Consider the following 19,194-nt stretch of genomic DNA (forward strand, 5'->3'; position numbering starts at 1 on the left):
ATTGTGTCCGACCGGCAGCGCCACGACAGGGTGCTACGAGATCGTGCTCGACATGGTGCTACGGCATCGCTACGACAGTGTGCGTCACCATTAGCCCATTGTACATTCACGTGCTCGTCTTTTGAGGGGTTCCTTCTTGCCCTCAACTGCGAGAGTATAAAAACAGCTGCCCCCGGACGCCAAAAAGGAGGGCTCCGATTTCTTCTGTTGAGTGAAGTGCTCTCCCGTCTCTCTACTTCGGTCAACCTGACCGCCAACTCTTTGCGATGTTAAAATAAACAAGTTGTTTCGTTGTTACCAGTCGACTCATGCTTTGCCGGGACCTTCGGATGCTTCCAGTTGTACCCCAGGCCGCCAGGCCAACGCTACCCTTGGGGCTTGCGACCCAGGTACAACCACGGGCGTCAGCGCCGAGTTCCCAACAGATCGTACCAGCGGTCGGATCCCAAACATCTGGTTGCCAGCGGTGAGATCGCCTCCGACTTCAAACAACTGTCTGCCAGCGGTGAGATCGCGACAACGGAGGCCAGCAGCGAAGAGATGCAGTTGACTGTATGCTGAGCAGCTCAACGACGATCCGGGAGCAGTGCAACGAGCCCTGTGTGACGACTGGTTGCCTGCAGCGGAACGACTGCGCGGAATTCCTGCCTGCGAGGTTTGGTGAGTGCGGGACTTTCTTCTTCTGAGCTTTGCCAGGCTTTTGTTAGTGTTAGAAACAGAGCTGGTAATTGTGGTTGTCGTTGCTGCCGGGTTAGTTGCGGCAAGACAATAGTAAGCAGTAGAGAAAGCAGCATTCAGAGCAGCCATGGATTTGAAGTCGTTGCGCAAACCGAAATTGTTGGAGCTTGCAAGAGAGTTGGGTCTGGATGTCTCAGACAAACTAAGAAAACCGGAACTGATAAAGGCTATTCTTGAGTTAGAGGCTGAGGATGACGAGCTGTCGGAATGCCTTGAGACCATTGAAGAGAGAGAGACTGCAAAAAGACAGGAGCGCGAACTTAAAGAGCAAAAAGAAAAAGAAGAGCGTGAACGTAAAGAACAGAAAGAAAAAGAAGAGCGTGAACGTAAAGAACAAAAAGAAAAAGAAGAGCGTGAACGTAAAGAACAGAAAGAGCGAGAGCAACAAGAGCGTGACCGTCAACACGCTTTGGAAATGAAGCGTCTTGAGGTAGAGATGGAACGCGCTCGTAATGGAAGTCAGGCACACGGTGCAGGAGAACGCGTATTGTTCAAAATGACTGACCTGATGCGGCCGTTTAAGCTTGGAGAGGACATTGGTTTGTTCCTGGTTAACTTTGAGCGAACGTGCGAGAAGCAGGGGTTCTCTCGGGAAACGTGGCCACAGCGCTTGCTCACTTTGTTACCCGGCGAGGCGGCCGACGTAGTCGCTCGCTTGGATAGAGAGGAAGCAGAGGATTTCGACAAAGTAAAATCGAGTCTGCTAAAAAAGTACCGGCTGTCTGCGGAGGCGTTCCGTCGGAAGTTTCGGGAAAATGAGAAAGGCAAAAGTGAGTCATATACAGAGTTTGCGTATAGGCTTATGTCGAACATGCAGGAGTGGCTCAAAGAAGAGAAAGCGTTTGGTGACCACGATAAAGTTCTGCAGTGCTTCGGGCTAGAACAGTTTTATAGTCGGTTACCGGAGAACGTGCGATACTGGGTCTTGGATAGGCCAGACGTGAGTACGGTGGCTAGAGCCGCTGAGCTAGCCGAGGAGTTTGTGACGCGTCGAGCTCGCGGAGCTAAGGACGGTCAAAAGGGTGAATTTGGCTCGAAGTTTGAGAGGCCGAAGTTCACACCCATGAGATTAAAGGGGGACACGCGTAGTGAGGATGCGAGTGAAAGCAGTCCGACCAAACGTAAAGAGACGGCGGCAGCCAAACGCAGAAAGCGGTTCGAGATGAGGCGAGCGGGCGTTTGTTATACGTGCCAGAAGCCGGGTCACTTTTCGGCGCAGTGTCCGGAAACAACACCAAAAGTTGTGTTTTTTTCAATAGGCAGCACTGACGAGAACATGAAGCTTCTCGAGCCTTACATGCGAGACCTCCTCGTGAACGGGAAAGAGTGCCGAGTGCTTCGCGATTCCGCAGCTACGATGGATGTAGTTCACCCGTCTTACGTAGAACCCCATATGTTCACGGGCGAGTGCGCATGGATCAAGCAAGCCGTGGAAGCTCATAGCGTGTGTCTGCCGGTAGCAAAAGTGCTTATTGAAGGACCTTTCGGAGCGCTTGAGACGGAGGCGGCAGTGTCATCTATGCTGCCACCCCAGTACCCGTACCTATTTTCAAACAGGTCCGATCACCTCCTGCGCGAGAAGGGGCTTTTGTTTGGTGAAGCTAGTGTTCAGGCCTTAACCAGATCGAAGGTTCGGGAGCTCGCTGCAAAGGCGGTAGTTGCGGGGCCGACGTTATCAAACAACGAAAAAGGGTCAGAGGCGCAGCAAGCTGATATTCCGAGCACGCCCGAACTGAATAAACTTGAGTCTGTAACGTTAAAGGCGCCAGATACTGGAGAGGAAACGCCCGACGCGGGAAAGTTAGAAGAGCTATCTACTGATTTGCTCATCGCGCCTACGTCAGACGGACTTGATAGGTTGCTAAAAGTCAGCCGGACGGCTTTGATAGCCGAGCAAAAAAAGGATGGCAGCCTGGAAAACGTGCGCTGCAATGTCAAAGAAGGTATCGCCAGGAAAACTGCGCGTTTTGTGGAAAGAGGTGGAGTCCTGTACCGGAAGTATCTAGACCGCCGAGGAGTGGAGTTCGATCAGCTGATCGTGCCTCAATGCTATCGTCAGGATCTATTGCGCTTGTCACACGGGGGTTCGTGGTCCGGACACCTAGGAGTTAAGAAAACTAAGGACCGTCTCTTGCAAGAGTACTATTGGCCAGGGTGTTTTCGGGACGCAGACCATTTCGTGAGGACATGTGACACTTGTCAGCGGGTGGGCAAACCAGGGGACAAATCAAGGGCGCCGTTGAAATTGGTACCTATCATTACGGAGCCTTTTAGACGGCTCGTTATTGATACAGTGGGACCTCTGCCGGTAACAGCCACGGGGTACAGACACATTTTGACTGTGATCTGCCCAGCGACAAAGTTCCCTGAAGCAGTGCCGCTTAAAGAACTCAGCTCAGTTGAGATAGTCAATGCACTACTGTCCATATTTGCGCGAGTTGGTTTTCCTGCAGAAATTCAATCAGATCAGGGCACAGTGTTTACTAGCGCTTTGACGACAACTTTTCTCGAAAGGTGTGGGGTAAAGCTGTTACACAGCTCAGTGTACCACCCACAGTCGAATTCCGTTGAGAAGCTCCACTCCGTCATGAAGCGCGTGTTGAGAGCCTTGTGTTTTGAACATCAAACTGACTGGGAGCTGTGTCTGCCTGGGGTGATGTTTGCTTTAAGGACCGCGCCGCATGCGGCTACGGGGTTTTCGCCAGCTGAACTGGTGTACGGTCGCTCGCTTCGATCTCCGCTTCGCATGCTTCGAGAATCATGGGAAGGTAGGGGCGACGACCCAGTCGTGGTGGAGTACGTGCTTAAGCTCCTCGAACGCTTAAGAAGGGCACAGGAGTTGTCAGGTGAAGCAATGACAAAGGCCCAGCAGAGGGCCAAGGTTTATTATGATCGGACAGCCAGGGCCCGTCGTTTTGAGGTTGGCGATGAGGTCATGATATTGCGCACATCGCTAAACAACAAACTAGACGTGCAGTGGGAGGGCCCAGCACGAATTGTTCAGAAACTGTCGGACGTTAACTACGTGGTAAGTCTGCCAGGAAAGCGGAAAGCACAGCAAGTTTACCACTGTAATCTGCTCAAACCTTATAGACCAAGGGAAGCAGTGGTGTGCATGATGATAAACGTTCCTGAAGAGCTTCCAGTCGAGCTTCCGGGACTAGGCTCAGTGACGAACAGGGAAGACAACGGTCAAGTCATTAGTGACCTTATCAGTAAAGCACCGCTGTCGCCCGAGCAGAAAACCGAACTACACCAGCTATTACAAGAGTTTCAAGGTCTGTTCTCTGAGAGGCCTGGTAGGACTTCTGTACTTACTCATGATATAGAACTTACCTCCACAGAGCCAGTACGATCCAAGGCGTATCGGGTGTCACCCCGCCAGAGCGATATTATGGAGGCTGAGGTAAAGAAAATGCTACAGCTCGGTGTTATTGAGGCAGGTGAGAGTGATTATACCTCCCCTTTGATTTTAGTTGAGGTACCGGGCAAGGAACCTCGTCCTTGCGTCGACTACCGCAGGCTTAATTCCATCACTAAGGATCAAATTTATCCGATCCCTAACATCGAGGAGCGCCTTGAGAAAGTTAGTAGCGCTCAGTTTATTTCCACCCTAGATCTTGTCAGGGGTTATTGGCAGGTTCCACTTACAGAAGAGGCTAGTAGGTATGCGGCGTTCATTTCACCAATGGGAACATTCCGTCCTAAAGTGTTGAGTTTTGGTTTGAAGAACGCGCCATACTGTTTTTCAAGCCTCATGGATAAAGTGTTGCGGGGACAGCAAGAATTCGCTTTACCGTATCTAGACGACGTAGCGATATTCTCCGCATCCTGGTCTGAGCATGTGGCACACTTGCGGGCAGTGCTAACCCGCCTGCGCGAAGCGGGCTTGACAGTAAAGGCTCCTAAGTGCCAGTTAGCACAGGCCGAGGTTGTCTACCTCGGTCACGTGATTGGTCAGGGTCGTCGCCGCCCCTCTGAAATAAAGGTGGCCGCTGTGCGAGACTTTCCGCAACCGCGCACCAAGACCGATATTCGGTCGTTCTTGGGTGTCGCCGGCTACTATCAGAGGTACATCCCTAGGTACTCTGATATCGCGGCTCCCCTGACGGATGCTCTAAGAAAGACAGAGCCTCAAACAGTCGTCTGGGACGAGACCAAGGAAAGAGCTTTTAGCGCCCTAAAGAGTGCCCTAACAAGCCAGCCTGTGCTACGATCGCCAGACTATACAAAAGGGTTCATTGTTCAGTGCGATGCTAGTGAGCGAGGCATGGGCGTTGTACTGTGCCAACGGGAAAATGGAGTAGCAGAACACCCCGTCCTGTATGCTAGTCGTAAGCTGACCAGTCGTGAGCAGGCGTATAGCGCCACCGAGAAAGAGTGTGCGTGTCTCGTGTGGGCCGTTCAGAAATTGTCATGCTATCTAGCCGGCTCGAGGTTTATCATTGAGACGGATCACTGCCCTCTCCAATGGCTGCAGACCATCTCTCCCAAAAATGGCCGCCTCCTGCGCTGGAGCCTCGCTTTACAACAATATTCCTTTGAGGTGCGTTACAAAAAGGGGAGTCTCAACGGTAACGCCGATGGCTTAAGTCGAAGCCCCTAACGTAGGAATCAGCCTCAAAATTGTTTGTTACTGATGTTTTTCTTCCTGAGGCAGGATTTTTTTTTTAACATATTGCTTTTGTTTAGTGTTTCAAAGTGATGATATGCTTTCTAGTGCAATTTTTCAATTTGTGGACGCGTTCTGAGTGATGCTAGACTACTGTAAGGAACTAGGCAGTGGTATAAAAAGGGGAAAGAGCCTGGCAGGGCTTAGTGAGGGTTGTGCCGTGCTTGCTGACTGAGCGGTTGAGTTTCAGCGTAGTTCTAACGCTTGCCGGGAACGAGAACAAAAATGTGAACTCTCCCGAAGTCACTTTGCAGTGTCCCGTGCGAACCTGAACGAGAGAACGAGGCCTTCTCTGTGCGCTGCGCTCAAGAAACGTCGAGGGACGCCCGACTTCGGTTATGAGCATCATCGAGCGACATCCCTCCGGACAGCGGATGCAGTCCCCTGTCCATCGGGATCTCCTTCCCCCGGCGGGGCGGTCTGTTGCGTTTCGCCTGCGACACGTGGTTTTGCCGGCGCGACTGCGGCGGGGCGGCAGACATTTTGGCCCGATCGTCGTCGCCACAACACTCATCGCCAGGTGTTTCCAGGCGCGACTGCGGCGATGCGACCGCCTAGGGATCATCCTCGCATTCCAGTCATTGTGCCCGAAACAGGCGATGCCAAAGCAGGGATCTCATTCCAGTCATTGTGCCCGAAACAGGCGATGCCAAAGCAGGGATCTCGTTCCAGTCATTATGCCCGAAACAGGCGATGCCAAAGCAGGGACCATCCTCTCATTACAGTCATTGTGTCCGACCGGCAGCGCCACGACAGGGTGCTACGAGATCGTGCTCGACATGGTGCTACGGCATCGCTACGACAGTGTGCGTCACCATTAGCCCATTGTACATTCACGTGCTCGTCTTTTGAGGGGTTCCTTCTTGCCCTCAACTGCGAGAGTATAAAAACAGCTGCCCCCGGACGCCAAAAAGGAGGGCTCCGATTTCTTCTGTTGAGTGAAGTGCTCTCCCGTCTCTCTACTTCGGTCAACCTGACCGCCAACTCTTTGCGATGTTAAAATAAACAAGTTGTTTCGTTGTTACCAGTCGACTCATGCTTTGCCGGGACCTTCGGATGCTTCCAGTTGTACCCCAGGCCGCCAGGCCAACGCTACCCTTGGGGCTTGCGACCCAGGTACAACCACGGGCGTCAGCGCCGAGTTCCCAACAGATCGTACCAGCGGTCGGATCCCAAACATCTGGTTGCCAGCGGTGAGATCGCCTCCGACTTCAAACAACTGTCTGCCAGCGGTGAGATCGCGACAACGGAGGCCAGCAGCGAAGAGATGCAGTTGACTGTATGCTGAGCAGCTCAACGACGATCCGGGAGCAGTGCAACGAGCCCTGTGTGACGACTGGTTGCCTGCAGCGGAACGACTGCGCGGAATTCCTGCCTGCGAGGTTTGGTGAGTGCGGGACTTTCTTCTTCTGAGCTTTGCCAGGCTTTTGTTAGTGTTAGAAACAGAGCTGGTAATTGTGGTTGTCGTTGCTGCCGGGTTAGTTGCGGCAAGACAATAGTAAGCAGTAGAGAAAGCAGCATTCAGAGCAGCCATGGATTTGAAGTCGTTGCGCAAACCGAAATTGTTGGAGCTTGCAAGAGAGTTGGGTCTGGATGTCTCAGACAAACTAAGAAAACCGGAACTGATAAAGGCTATTCTTGAGTTAGAGGCTGAGGATGACGAGCTGTCGGAATGCCTTGAGACCATTGAAGAGAGAGAGACTGCAAAAAGACAGGAGCGCGAACTTAAAGAGCAAAAAGAAAAAGAAGAGCGTGAACGTAAAGAACAGAAAGAAAAAGAAGAGCGTGAACGTAAAGAACAAAAAGAAAAAGAAGAGCGTGAACGTAAAGAACAGAAAGAGCGAGAGCAACAAGAGCGTGACCGTCAACACGCTTTGGAAATGAAGCGTCTTGAGGTAGAGATGGAACGCGCTCGTAATGGAAGTCAGGCACACGGTGCAGGAGAACGCGTATTGTTCAAAATGACTGACCTGATGCGGCCGTTTAAGCTTGGAGAGGACATTGGTTTGTTCCTGGTTAACTTTGAGCGAACGTGCGAGAAGCAGGGGTTCTCTCGGGAAACGTGGCCACAGCGCTTGCTCACTTTGTTACCCGGCGAGGCGGCCGACGTAGTCGCTCGCTTGGATAGAGAGGAAGCAGAGGATTTCGACAAAGTAAAATCGAGTCTGCTAAAAAAGTACCGGCTGTCTGCGGAGGCGTTCCGTCGGAAGTTTCGGGAAAATGAGAAAGGCAAAAGTGAGTCATATACAGAGTTTGCGTATAGGCTTATGTCGAACATGCAGGAGTGGCTCAAAGAAGAGAAAGCGTTTGGTGACCACGATAAAGTTCTGCAGTGCTTCGGGCTAGAACAGTTTTATAGTCGGTTACCGGAGAACGTGCGATACTGGGTCTTGGATAGGCCAGACGTGAGTACGGTGGCTAGAGCCGCTGAGCTAGCCGAGGAGTTTGTGACGCGTCGAGCTCGCGGAGCTAAGGACGGTCAAAAGGGTGAATTTGGCTCGAAGTTTGAGAGGCCGAAGTTCACACCCATGAGATTAAAGGGGGACACGCGTAGTGAGGATGCGAGTGAAAGCAGTCCGACCAAACGTAAAGAGACGGCGGCAGCCAAACGCAGAAAGCGGTTCGAGATGAGGCGAGCGGGCGTTTGTTATACGTGCCAGAAGCCGGGTCACTTTTCGGCGCAGTGTCCGGAAACAACACCAAAAGTTGTGTTTTTTTCAATAGGCAGCACTGACGAGAACATGAAGCTTCTCGAGCCTTACATGCGAGACCTCCTCGTGAACGGGAAAGAGTGCCGAGTGCTTCGCGATTCCGCAGCTACGATGGATGTAGTTCACCCGTCTTACGTAGAACCCCATATGTTCACGGGCGAGTGCGCATGGATCAAGCAAGCCGTGGAAGCTCATAGCGTGTGTCTGCCGGTAGCAAAAGTGCTTATTGAAGGACCTTTCGGAGCGCTTGAGACGGAGGCGGCAGTGTCATCTATGCTGCCACCCCAGTACCCGTACCTATTTTCAAACAGGTCCGATCACCTCCTGCGCGAGAAGGGGCTTTTGTTTGGTGAAGCTAGTGTTCAGGCCTTAACCAGATCGAAGGTTCGGGAGCTCGCTGCAAAGGCGGTAGTTGCGGGGCCGACGTTATCAAACAACGAAAAAGGGTCAGAGGCGCAGCAAGCTGATATTCCGAGCACGCCCGAACTGAATAAACTTGAGTCTGTAACGTTAAAGGCGCCAGATACTGGAGAGGAAACGCCCGACGCGGGAAAGTTAGAAGAGCTATCTACTGATTTGCTCATCGCGCCTACGTCAGACGGACTTGATAGGTTGCTAAAAGTCAGCCGGACGGCTTTGATAGCCGAGCAAAAAAAGGATGGCAGCCTGGAAAACGTGCGCTGCAATGTCAAAGAAGGTATCGCCAGGAAAACTGCGCGTTTTGTGGAAAGAGGTGGAGTCCTGTACCGGAAGTATCTAGACCGCCGAGGAGTGGAGTTCGATCAGCTGATCGTGCCTCAATGCTATCGTCAGGATCTATTGCGCTTGTCACACGGGGGTTCGTGGTCCGGACACCTAGGAGTTAAGAAAACTAAGGACCGTCTCTTGCAAGAGTACTATTGGCCAGGGTGTTTTCGGGACGCAGACCATTTCGTGAGGACATGTGACACTTGTCAGCGGGTGGGCAAACCAGGGGACAAATCAAGGGCGCCGTTGAAATTGGTACCTATCATTACGGAGCCTTTTAGACGGCTCGTTATTGATACAGTGGGACCTCTGCCGGTAACAGCCACGGGGTACAGACACATTTTGACTGTGATCTGCCCAGCGACAAAGTTCCCTGAAGCAGTGCCGCTTAAAGAACTCAGCTCAGTTGAGATAGTCAATGCACTACTGTCCATATTTGCGCGAGTTGGTTTTCCTGCAGAAATTCAATCAGATCAGGGCACAGTGTTTACTAGCGCTTTGACGACAACTTTTCTCGAAAGGTGTGGGGTAAAGCTGTTACACAGCTCAGTGTACCACCCACAGTCGAATTCCGTTGAGAAGCTCCACTCCGTCATGAAGCGCGTGTTGAGAGCCTTGTGTTTTGAACATCAAACTGACTGGGAGCTGTGTCTGCCTGGGGTGATGTTTGCTTTAAGGACCGCGCCGCATGCGGCTACGGGGTTTTCGCCAGCTGAACTGGTGTACGGTCGCTCGCTTCGATCTCCGCTTCGCATGCTTCGAGAATCATGGGAAGGTAGGGGCGACGACCCAGTCGTGGTGGAGTACGTGCTTAAGCTCCTCGAACGCTTAAGAAGGGCACAGGAGTTGTCAGGTGAAGCAATGACAAAGGCCCAGCAGAGGGCCAAGGTTTATTATGATCGGACAGCCAGGGCCCGTCGTTTTGAGGTTGGCGATGAGGTCATGATATTGCGCACATCGCTAAACAACAAACTAGACGTGCAGTGGGAGGGCCCAGCACGAATTGTTCAGAAACTGTCGGACGTTAACTACGTGGTAAGTCTGCCAGGAAAGCGGAAAGCACAGCAAGTTTACCACTGTAATCTGCTCAAACCTTATAGACCAAGGGAAGCAGTGGTGTGCATGATGATAAACGTTCCTGAAGAGCTTCCAGTCGAGCTTCCGGGACTAGGCTCAGTGACGAACAGGGAAGACAACGGTCAAGTCATTAGTGACCTTATCAGTAAAGCACCGCTGTCGCCCGAGCAGAAAACCGAACTACACCAGCTATTACAAGAGTTTCAAGGTCTGTTCTCTGAGAGGCCTGGTAGGACTTCTGTACTTACTCATGATATAGAACTTACCTCCACAGAGCCAGTACGATCCAAGGCGTATCGGGTGTCACCCCGCCAGAGCGATATTATGGAGGCTGAGGTAAAGAAAATGCTACAGCTCGGTGTTATTGAGGCAGGTGAGAGTGATTATACCTCCCCTTTGATTTTAGTTGAGGTACCGGGCAAGGAACCTCGTCCTTGCGTCGACTACCGCAGGCTTAATTCCATCACTAAGGATCAAATTTATCCGATCCCTAACATCGAGGAGCGCCTTGAGAAAGTTAGTAGCGCTCAGTTTATTTCCACCCTAGATCTTGTCAGGGGTTATTGGCAGGTTCCACTTACAGAAGAGGCTAGTAGGTATGCGGCGTTCATTTCACCAATGGGAACATTCCGTCCTAAAGTGTTGAGTTTTGGTTTGAAGAACGCGCCATACTGTTTTTCAAGCCTCATGGATAAAGTGTTGCGGGGACAGCAAGAATTCGCTTTACCGTATCTAGACGACGTAGCGATATTCTCCGCATCCTGGTCTGAGCATGTGGCACACTTGCGGGCAGTGCTAACCCGCCTGCGCGAAGCGGGCTTGACAGTAAAGGCTCCTAAGTGCCAGTTAGCACAGGCCGAGGTTGTCTACCTCGGTCACGTGATTGGTCAGGGTCGTCGCCGCCCCTCTGAAATAAAGGTGGCCGCTGTGCGAGACTTTCCGCAACCGCGCACCAAGACCGATATTCGGTCGTTCTTGGGTGTCGCCGGCTACTATCAGAGGTACATCCCTAGGTACTCTGATATCGCGGCTCCCCTGACGGATGCTCTAAGAAAGACAGAGCCTCAAACAGTCGTCTGGGACGAGACCAAGGAAAGAGCTTTTAGCGCCCTAAAGAGTGCCCTAACAAGCCAGCCTGTGCTACGATCGCCAGACTATACAAAAGGGTTCATTGTTCAGTGCGATGCTAGTGAGCGAGGCATGGGCGTTGTACTGTGCCAACGGGAAAATGGAGTAGCAGAACACCCCGTCCTGTATGCTAGTCGTAAGCTGACCAGTCGTGAGCAGGCGTATAGCGCCACCGAGAAAGAGTGTGCGTGTCTCGTGTGGGCCGTTCAGAAATTGTCATGCTATCTAGCCGGCTCGAGGTTTATCATTGAGACGGATCACTGCCCTCTCCAATGGCTGCAGACCATCTCTCCCAAAAATGGCCGCCTCCTGCGCTGGAGCCTCGCTTTACAACAATATTCCTTTGAGGTGCGTTACAAAAAGGGGAGTCTCAACGGTAACGCCGATGGCTTAAGTCGAAGCCCCTAACGTAGGAATCAGCCTCAAAATTGTTTGTTACTGATGTTTTTCTTCCTGAGGCAGGATTTTTTTTTTAACATATTGCTTTTGTTTAGTGTTTCAAAGTGATGATATGCTTTCTAGTGCAATTTTTCAATTTGTGGACGCGTTCTGAGTGATGCTAGACTACTGTAAGGAACTAGGCAGTGGTATAAAAAGGGGAAAGAGCCTGGCAGGGCTTAGTGAGGGTTGTGCCGTGCTTGCTGACTGAGCGGTTGAGTTTCAGCGTAGTTCTAACGCTTGCCGGGAACGAGAACAAAAATGTGAACTCTCCCGAAGTCACTTTGCAGTGTCCCGTGCGAACCTGAACGAGAGAACGAGGCCTTCTCTGTGCGCTGCGCTCAAGAAACGTCGAGGGACGCCCGACTTCGGTTATGAGCATCATCGAGCGACATCCCTCCGGACAGCGGATGCAGTCCCCTGTCCATCGGGATCTCCTTCCCCCGGCGGGGCGGTCTGTTGCGTTTCGCCTGCGACACGTGGTTTTGCCGGCGCGACTGCGGCGGGGCGGCAGACATTTTGGCCCGATCGTCGTCGCCACAACACTCATCGCCAGGTGTTTCCAGGCGCGACTGCGGCGATGCGACCGCCTAGGGATCATCCTCGCATTCCAGTCATTGTGCCCGAAACAGGCGATGCCAAAGCAGGGATCTCATTCCAGTCATTGTGCCCGAAACAGGCGATGCCAAAGCAGGGATCTCGTTCCAGTCATTATGCCCGAAACAGGCGATGCCAAAGCAGGGACCATCCTCTCATTACAGTCATTGTGTCCGACCGGCAGCGCCACGACAGGGTGCTACGAGATCGTGCTCGACATGGTGCTACGGCATCGCTACGACAGTGTGCGTCACCATTAGCCCATTGTACATTCACGTGCTCGTCTTTTGAGGGGTTCCTTCTTGCCCTCAACTGCGAGAGTATAAAAACAGCTGCCCCCGGACGCCAAAAAGGAGGGCTCCGATTTCTTCTGTTGAGTGAAGTGCTCTCCCGTCTCTCTACTTCGGTCAACCTGACCGCCAACTCTTTGCGATGTTAAAATAAACAAGTTGTTTCGTTGTTACCAGTCGACTCATGCTTTGCCGGGACCTTCGGATGCTTCCAGTTGTACCCCAGGCCGCCAGGCCAACGCTACCCTTGGGGCTTGCGACCCAGGTACAACCACGGGCGTCAGCGCCGAGTTCCCAACAGATCGTACCAGCGGTCGGATCCAAACAGCCCCTTTCCATGAGCAATTAACTAGTCCCGAGCAATCATTGTCAATCCATTACGGTACGCGGGATACTGCAAGGTGGCTTCAATACTCATGACCATTCGTTAACGCTACTTAATTGCGCTCGACGTTTTTCTCTCAGGAACACTATTGAGCGCTTGCGAACTCGTATTTATGACAGGAAAGCACCGGGCATGCAATCCTACAAAAAGGGAAATCCCATAATCGTCATCTGGTGTTAGTATGCGCTCACACATCGATAACCACGACGTTCACTCCAGAAAGAGTTTATCCACTCAGTTTACACACACCCCAAAAGCAGTTTACACACCTGGTTGGGCGTCGCATTTACAAATTCCTATACATTCCTGATAGGAATGGCCAACAGTGCGGCGTGCAATTTGTGCGGGCGCGATAAGACTCTAGAGCACCTTCTGTGTCACTGCCCATCCTTTTACACTCAACGACGTGTACTTTACAAGCGAAACTCAACCTGCTAGACAATACAGCGCTCTCAGAAGAAAAAGATCCTTGGACCATGGCCTATGCGTTCTTGCATGCAAAAGGCCACAAAAGCCCTTCTGCGCTTCTTGAAGGACACTGGATTATATGAACGCTTGTGACAGTGGAGGTTCCTCTGCAACTGACTGTGAATGACTATTATTTTTCTTTTCTCTCCGTATCTATTCTTCCCCCTTTCCCCTCCCCAAGTGCAGGGTAGCCAACCGGGCACGTCCTTGGTTAACCTCTCTACTTTTACCTTTTCATTTCCCTCTCTTTCCTTTCTTTAGCGCATGCACGTCTGGTACTTACAGTTCACTGAAGACATGCGCGTTATCAGCGTGAGAAAGCATTCTTGATGGGAAATTAACGAGCACAGAGTTTTCAAGAAAGGAAACGCAAGACAGATGATGATTATTGTTGTGGAATAAAGCTACGTTCCAAAAGGCGTAAAATGTTCTCAGAGTGTATAGCAGGATGTTTACACCACAAATAGTATAAATACATGTTCCGTACACTCTTAAAAAAATGTGCACCCTATGATGCTAATCCTGTCACACAACGATAATCGTAATCTATCTTGCCAGCATTTCATGTCTTTAACGTTGCGCGCCCGGTACTTCCACGTCACGAACGGCATGCGCGTTATCAGCGTGCCTTAGCATTCTCGACAACAAAGTAGCGAGCACAGAGCTTTCAAGGCAACACAAGCAAGGCAGATGATTATTGTTGTGGGTTAAGCCCCAAAGGATGCAAACTTTTTCAGGAGTGTAGTGTGGTTTTCTCATATATGGTTCCCGATATTCCTTAAATAATACCACCTATCTCATTGGCTCAGGTAGCATTCGCTACCCTACATCCGCTGTTTGCGTATAGCTAAATGTTGGCCTCGAAATTGCTATGCATCTGAGGACAAACTAGGCTGAAGGTGCTGGTTTGGACGCTTCCAAGTTCCACCTTCTCTTTCAGGAAATCGGGAAGGGCGTAGCCACGCTGCGAACCAATCAGAGCAGGCAAGATGGCGAATTCGAAAATTCGGCGGCATTTGACAGTGTCAGGAATGATACCTCCGGCGGGCTAGACACTGGCCGCGGGGGCAAGCGCGCTTACGGATGGTCTCGCCGCGGACCGACAGCAGCGTGCATCCGGCGCGGATGACCGCGAGCGCGGTGACGAGGAACTCGAGAATGAGGCCACAGCGGACGCCCACTAAGTCGCCCGGCTGCAGGCCGAGCTGCTGCAGGCTGCATGCCAGCCTGTAGCTGGCCTGCAGAACCTCGCGGTACGTCTGCCGCCGACCACTCACGGCGCCAATCTGCGGGAGAAGCAGTCATGCAGTCAGGGAAACAATCTAGCAAGCAATCCATGTTCCTTAATAATCTTGGTCTGATTATACAATTTCGCTGCGTATTCTCGGTTCGCGCTTGTCAAAAAAAGACTTTAATGCTTAATTGTTACCTTAAAGAAGCGGAAATTGAAAGACCAGAGCACCTCTATGGGAAGACGTCGACGGTTTCATTTGCAGACAGACAGACAGACAGATTTAGCTATAGGGGATCAGTTGGAGAGGATGGAAGCGTGTGCCTCCTGATGCTCCATTTCCAATGTATATGGTATAAGGCGCTATGAAACATGAAAATTAGTCTAAAAAGTCGCAGTTTCGCCCGAAAGGCGAAGCAGTGATAGCGATAGCAAAGTATTACCACTGCACGAAGTAATAAATAAAAAAAATTAGGTGTTACGGGCCAAAACCACGATGTGATCACAATGCACGCCGTAGTGGCCGATTCCAGATTAATTTTGACCACATCGGCTTTTTTAACGTGCACGCAATTTCATTTCGTTTTCATTTCGTCCTCGTCGAAACGCCTTGGTGAAATTTCGGCAGCCTCGGCCGGGATTTCATCCCGCGGGCTCGTGCTTAGCAGCGCAACGCTACAGCCACTAAGCCACCGCGGCGAGTGCACGAAGTAAGGTTTTTATCGACCGTATAATTTGCAGTGAACATTCGCTTACAAGTAAATCAGCAAGCGTGGTGTCATCAGCATACAGGCAAAACATTAACAGACCTCATTCGGCCACGAACACTCGCTCTCACAACACTGTCTTGTTAAGCGCGAAAAAGAGAGCGAACGCTTCTGATGCCTCTCGCTTCAACTCGTGCCATAAACTTGAGATTACGTGACATCTGAGCACTAGGCGCACGCCAAAACTGCACATGCAGCCACCAGCAACTTCGGCTAGCCCAAAGTTTGCACCTGCCGGAGATTACCTCCAACGTAGAGCGCGGGCGGCCGGACTACAGGAGGAGAGGCGCTCACCTGCCACCCCTAGGGCGCGCTTATAGCAGTACCGCGCGCGCTGACCTCCCCCCTCCTCCTTTTGCGTGCGGGTTATCATGTGACTTCCAATATTGGGCACGCATCGAGCCACCATCCTTCTCAGCTCATCCTCACCCACACAGCATGCGGCGCGTGGGGCGCGTAGGGTTTTATCGCACCTGGACTTTATAGGAAACCTCACGGCGACGCCAACGGCGAAAATTCCACTGGAGTGTCCATATAATTGCTATCGTAATAAAAAATACTGATTGATATACCCTTTTCACGGCTAGTGATGAAATTATTTGTGACTTCGTAACGACACTGCTGTTTCGTTTGGTTCAGCACGATGCTATACATAGACTTTGAGAAGCGATATAAAATGATCTTACATATCAAATTGGAGGAGGCTTATGTGACCACGGTGATAGCTTAAGTGCACATCACATGCGAATCTTGCAAGCATGAATTTCGCCATCACCGCGACGACAGCTTAGTTCTCTTGATCGCTAGCTGTCTATCGTTTCGCAGCCGTTGTGGAGCTGACGACGGTGGCGGCGGCGAAATGATCGCACGCATTGTTTAGCTTAATCCTTAGTATACGTGCAAAGATTATAATATCTTCCGCCCACCGTTAGTCCGTTTAAAACTTCTGGTGCAACGCTGTGGAAGCACGTAACGCTGCCGCGACTAGCTGCAAATAAAAAGCCCGAATTAAAACAAACAAAAGGAAAATCATCGAAAACAACGCATTAGCAGCGGTATACCATAGGTCGATCATTGTGTGTGTGTGTGTGTGTGTGTGTGTGTGTGTGTGTGTGTGTGTGTGTGTGTGTGTGTGTGTGTGTGTGTGTGTGTGTGTGCGTGCGTGCGTGCGCGCGCGCGCGCGCTTCTAAGCATTAAAGCTTTTTTTTCATTCAATACTGAGCCTATATATACAGGATGTTTCACGTAAATTGAGCCACACTTTAAAAATATGCATGCCATGTGGCTGGACCAAACCAAGGTGATGTTTGGCGTCGTCGTCCGGATAGTAAGGGAAAACGGCTCTAATAGAAAACCTAATGTAAGTGAACTATATGCCTCACAGATGACTGGGCGCGCAGTATCCACTACCTGAATCAAGTGATGGGAGTGTTCTTATGATTTCTAGCATTCTTTACAAGCTATATACTCTGTCATACCTCCGACCAAACCTCCACCAGTGCACATGGGAGGATTGGCTCACCCCTAGATACGTCATGGCTTCAAGCGGCCCTCCTCTTACTCCGACTATCCGGCACGTTGGCAAATGCGCTATAAACGCATGTGAATTGCTTGCTGCCAATACGACAACAAGTTTGAAAGGCAAGATCATAGCTGACTGCACTCGGGTTGGCGTATCTGGGATATGATTATCTTGTAACCACTTCCAGAAAAAAAAGATGGATTAGCAAGGTGATTTGTAGATGTTGTAAAAATACGGGAATGATATCAAATGATACCTCTCATTGCCGCAGGAAAGAGGATCACCCGCCGTGGAGCGCGTTCCCCGAAACCGGCCTAAAGCAACAGTCGGTCGCGTCGGGGATGTGACGGGCCAGACGGTCGCGTCGGAGAAGATACGGGCTCGAGCGGAACAGTACACGAACTTGACTGTCGCGCCCTCAGTCAGTCGCAAAGTGACCGAAATCAGGTAGACAACATGTTATACTAATAGACATGTATAAGTAGATCACCTGATTAGCTCAAGTATACATGGAAATCAAGGCGAAGGGGCGAATTCCAGAGTGTCGAATGCTGAAAAAAAGGGTAAATCAAATATTGACGCTAAATGAGACAAGGTCGACGTTATTGCGCGTGAAATACGATACGAACAAGATACGAAACGTGTGAATGACGAACATGAAAAAATATACAGAATAGAGAGATATAATCAACATTTAATCATCGACTCATTCGAACCACCATGTACGGCGCCCTTGTCTTATTGAGCGTTGACACTTGGTTGACCCTTTTTACAGCGAAGCTGCCTATTGCTATAGTCGGATACAACTCAGGTCTGCAGTGAAGCCCCGCCCACGTCCTCATAACCGCCAGCCGCTGTTCCTCCGCGAGGCTGCAAATAGTTCGTACTTCAAACTTTCCCTGTTACCTAAATAAGGTGGTAACCACAAAACTAAAGTTATAAGCGCTTAATTTTATACGTTTTCAATCGCCTATTATAGTGTAATGGCGAAAGCCTACTAATTCTTTATTGAACTGAAATAAAACGCTTGCTGCGCGATCGCCACAACTATTTACTGTCAAGTTTCATTACAGTTGGCATTGAAGTTTCATGAGTAAAACGGACTCATCAGTGAAATTAATTGTGCTATGGACTTTTGAAGAGTGAAATGCTCAGACTCCATACACATTGTCCATATCTGCTGCCTACCTCATCCCTTTCGCCGACGAAGACTCCTCACGAATAGCAGAAACTCAGGAGGTATCAAGTACGACGCCATTTTGAAAACGTCTCAAAACGACGACTTAGTTTTCTTCTGTGATTGGCTAGCGGAATAACACAACCCCGCGCGGTCCGTGTACCTTGGTTGCCAACTGCTCTTTCTTTAAGTTGTATCCTACTACAGGATCCCGGGATTTCTTCGTGGCATAACGTTGACAGACAACTATCATCATCAATGGCTAATGCCCCCAAATGCAATGGCACATACCCCCGTAAGGCAGAGGCTAATAGTACATACCAGGGGCGTAGCAAGGGGGGGCGGGGCTTATGGGGCTTCAGCCTCCTCCCCCCCCCCCCCCAAAATGTTTTCGTGCTGTCATGCACCGCCGACCCAAACAACCCCCGGCGCCGGAAATGATTCTGGATTTTGCCTAAAATGGGGGGGGGGTCTGTTTTTCGCGCTCGAAGAGACATTTCGGCACGAACATTGCGAATTCGGGCTGGATTGCGTGGCAACGCCCATGCACCGGGCGTCACATAACGCAAGGAGCCCCATCCGAGCATGAAGTTTCAAGGGCGTTTTGATGGCGCGCGAGCTACTACTATTTTGCGAGTAGGGGGACAAAGGGGGACAAGTCATCTCTCTCTCTCTCTCTCTCTCTCTCTCTCTCTCTATATATATATATATATATATATATATATATATATATATATATATATATATATATATATATATATATATATAAGCTTGTGCGCCGCCAGCTTGTGCGCCGTATACAAAAATGTATACAATGTTCTTGATTGTCAAAGTTTCATTCAAATATGTGTCCTCAACTTTGTCACTTCATGGTCTTTACATTTTTCATATCAGCGGCATGCACTGCTTTGCTGGTTTCTAACTGACATAGTTCTAAAGTTCGTGTGATATTTTCTTTATTTATTAAATAGAAAAAAAAACATGGAATCATTGATTGGGTTATATTGGGCATAATTTTGGGATATACGAGTATATTCTCTTATGAAAAAATACATATTTTACTTTTCTTGACAGTGCGTAGCGTTCAAGAATTCGTTTTCAGCGTCTTTGGCAATGGCAGTGCAGTTATTCATGTATTTGATCCCGCGAGAAATTCTATAAGGAGGAGGCCGAGCTGTCGTGAGGCCCCTACCCCCTCCGAACGAAATTTCTGGCTACGCCACTGGTACATATGTTTCGGTAAAGA

General features: G+C 50.4%; 2 protein-coding genes across 2 annotated transcripts in view; one reads left to right on the top strand and one right to left on the bottom strand.

Moving 5' to 3' along the window:
- Positions 1-17,797, top strand: part of LOC142563100 (UDP-N-acetylglucosamine transporter TMEM241 homolog) — an 80,218-nt gene extending 62,421 nt beyond the window's left edge. The window contains exon 15 of the mRNA XM_075673647.1: positions 17,043-17,797. Within this exon, the coding sequence (XP_075529762.1) occupies positions 17,043-17,118 (76 nt within the window). The 3' untranslated portion in view covers positions 17,119-17,797. The remainder of the gene's footprint in view (positions 1-17,042) is intronic.
- LOC142563095 (luciferin 4-monooxygenase-like) overlaps positions 1-19,194 on the bottom strand; it is a 52,463-nt gene that overhangs the window by 26,680 nt on the left and 6,589 nt on the right. Inside the window, exon 2 of the mRNA XM_075673619.1 lies at positions 14,333-14,537. Coding sequence (XP_075529734.1) covers positions 14,333-14,537 — 205 coding nt within the window. The remainder of the gene's footprint in view (positions 1-14,332; positions 14,538-19,194) is intronic.

This window comes from Dermacentor variabilis, chromosome 1, assembly GCF_050947875.1.
Source record: "Dermacentor variabilis isolate Ectoservices chromosome 1, ASM5094787v1, whole genome shotgun sequence".
NCBI classification, from domain to species: domain Eukaryota; kingdom Metazoa; phylum Arthropoda; class Arachnida; order Ixodida; family Ixodidae; genus Dermacentor; species Dermacentor variabilis.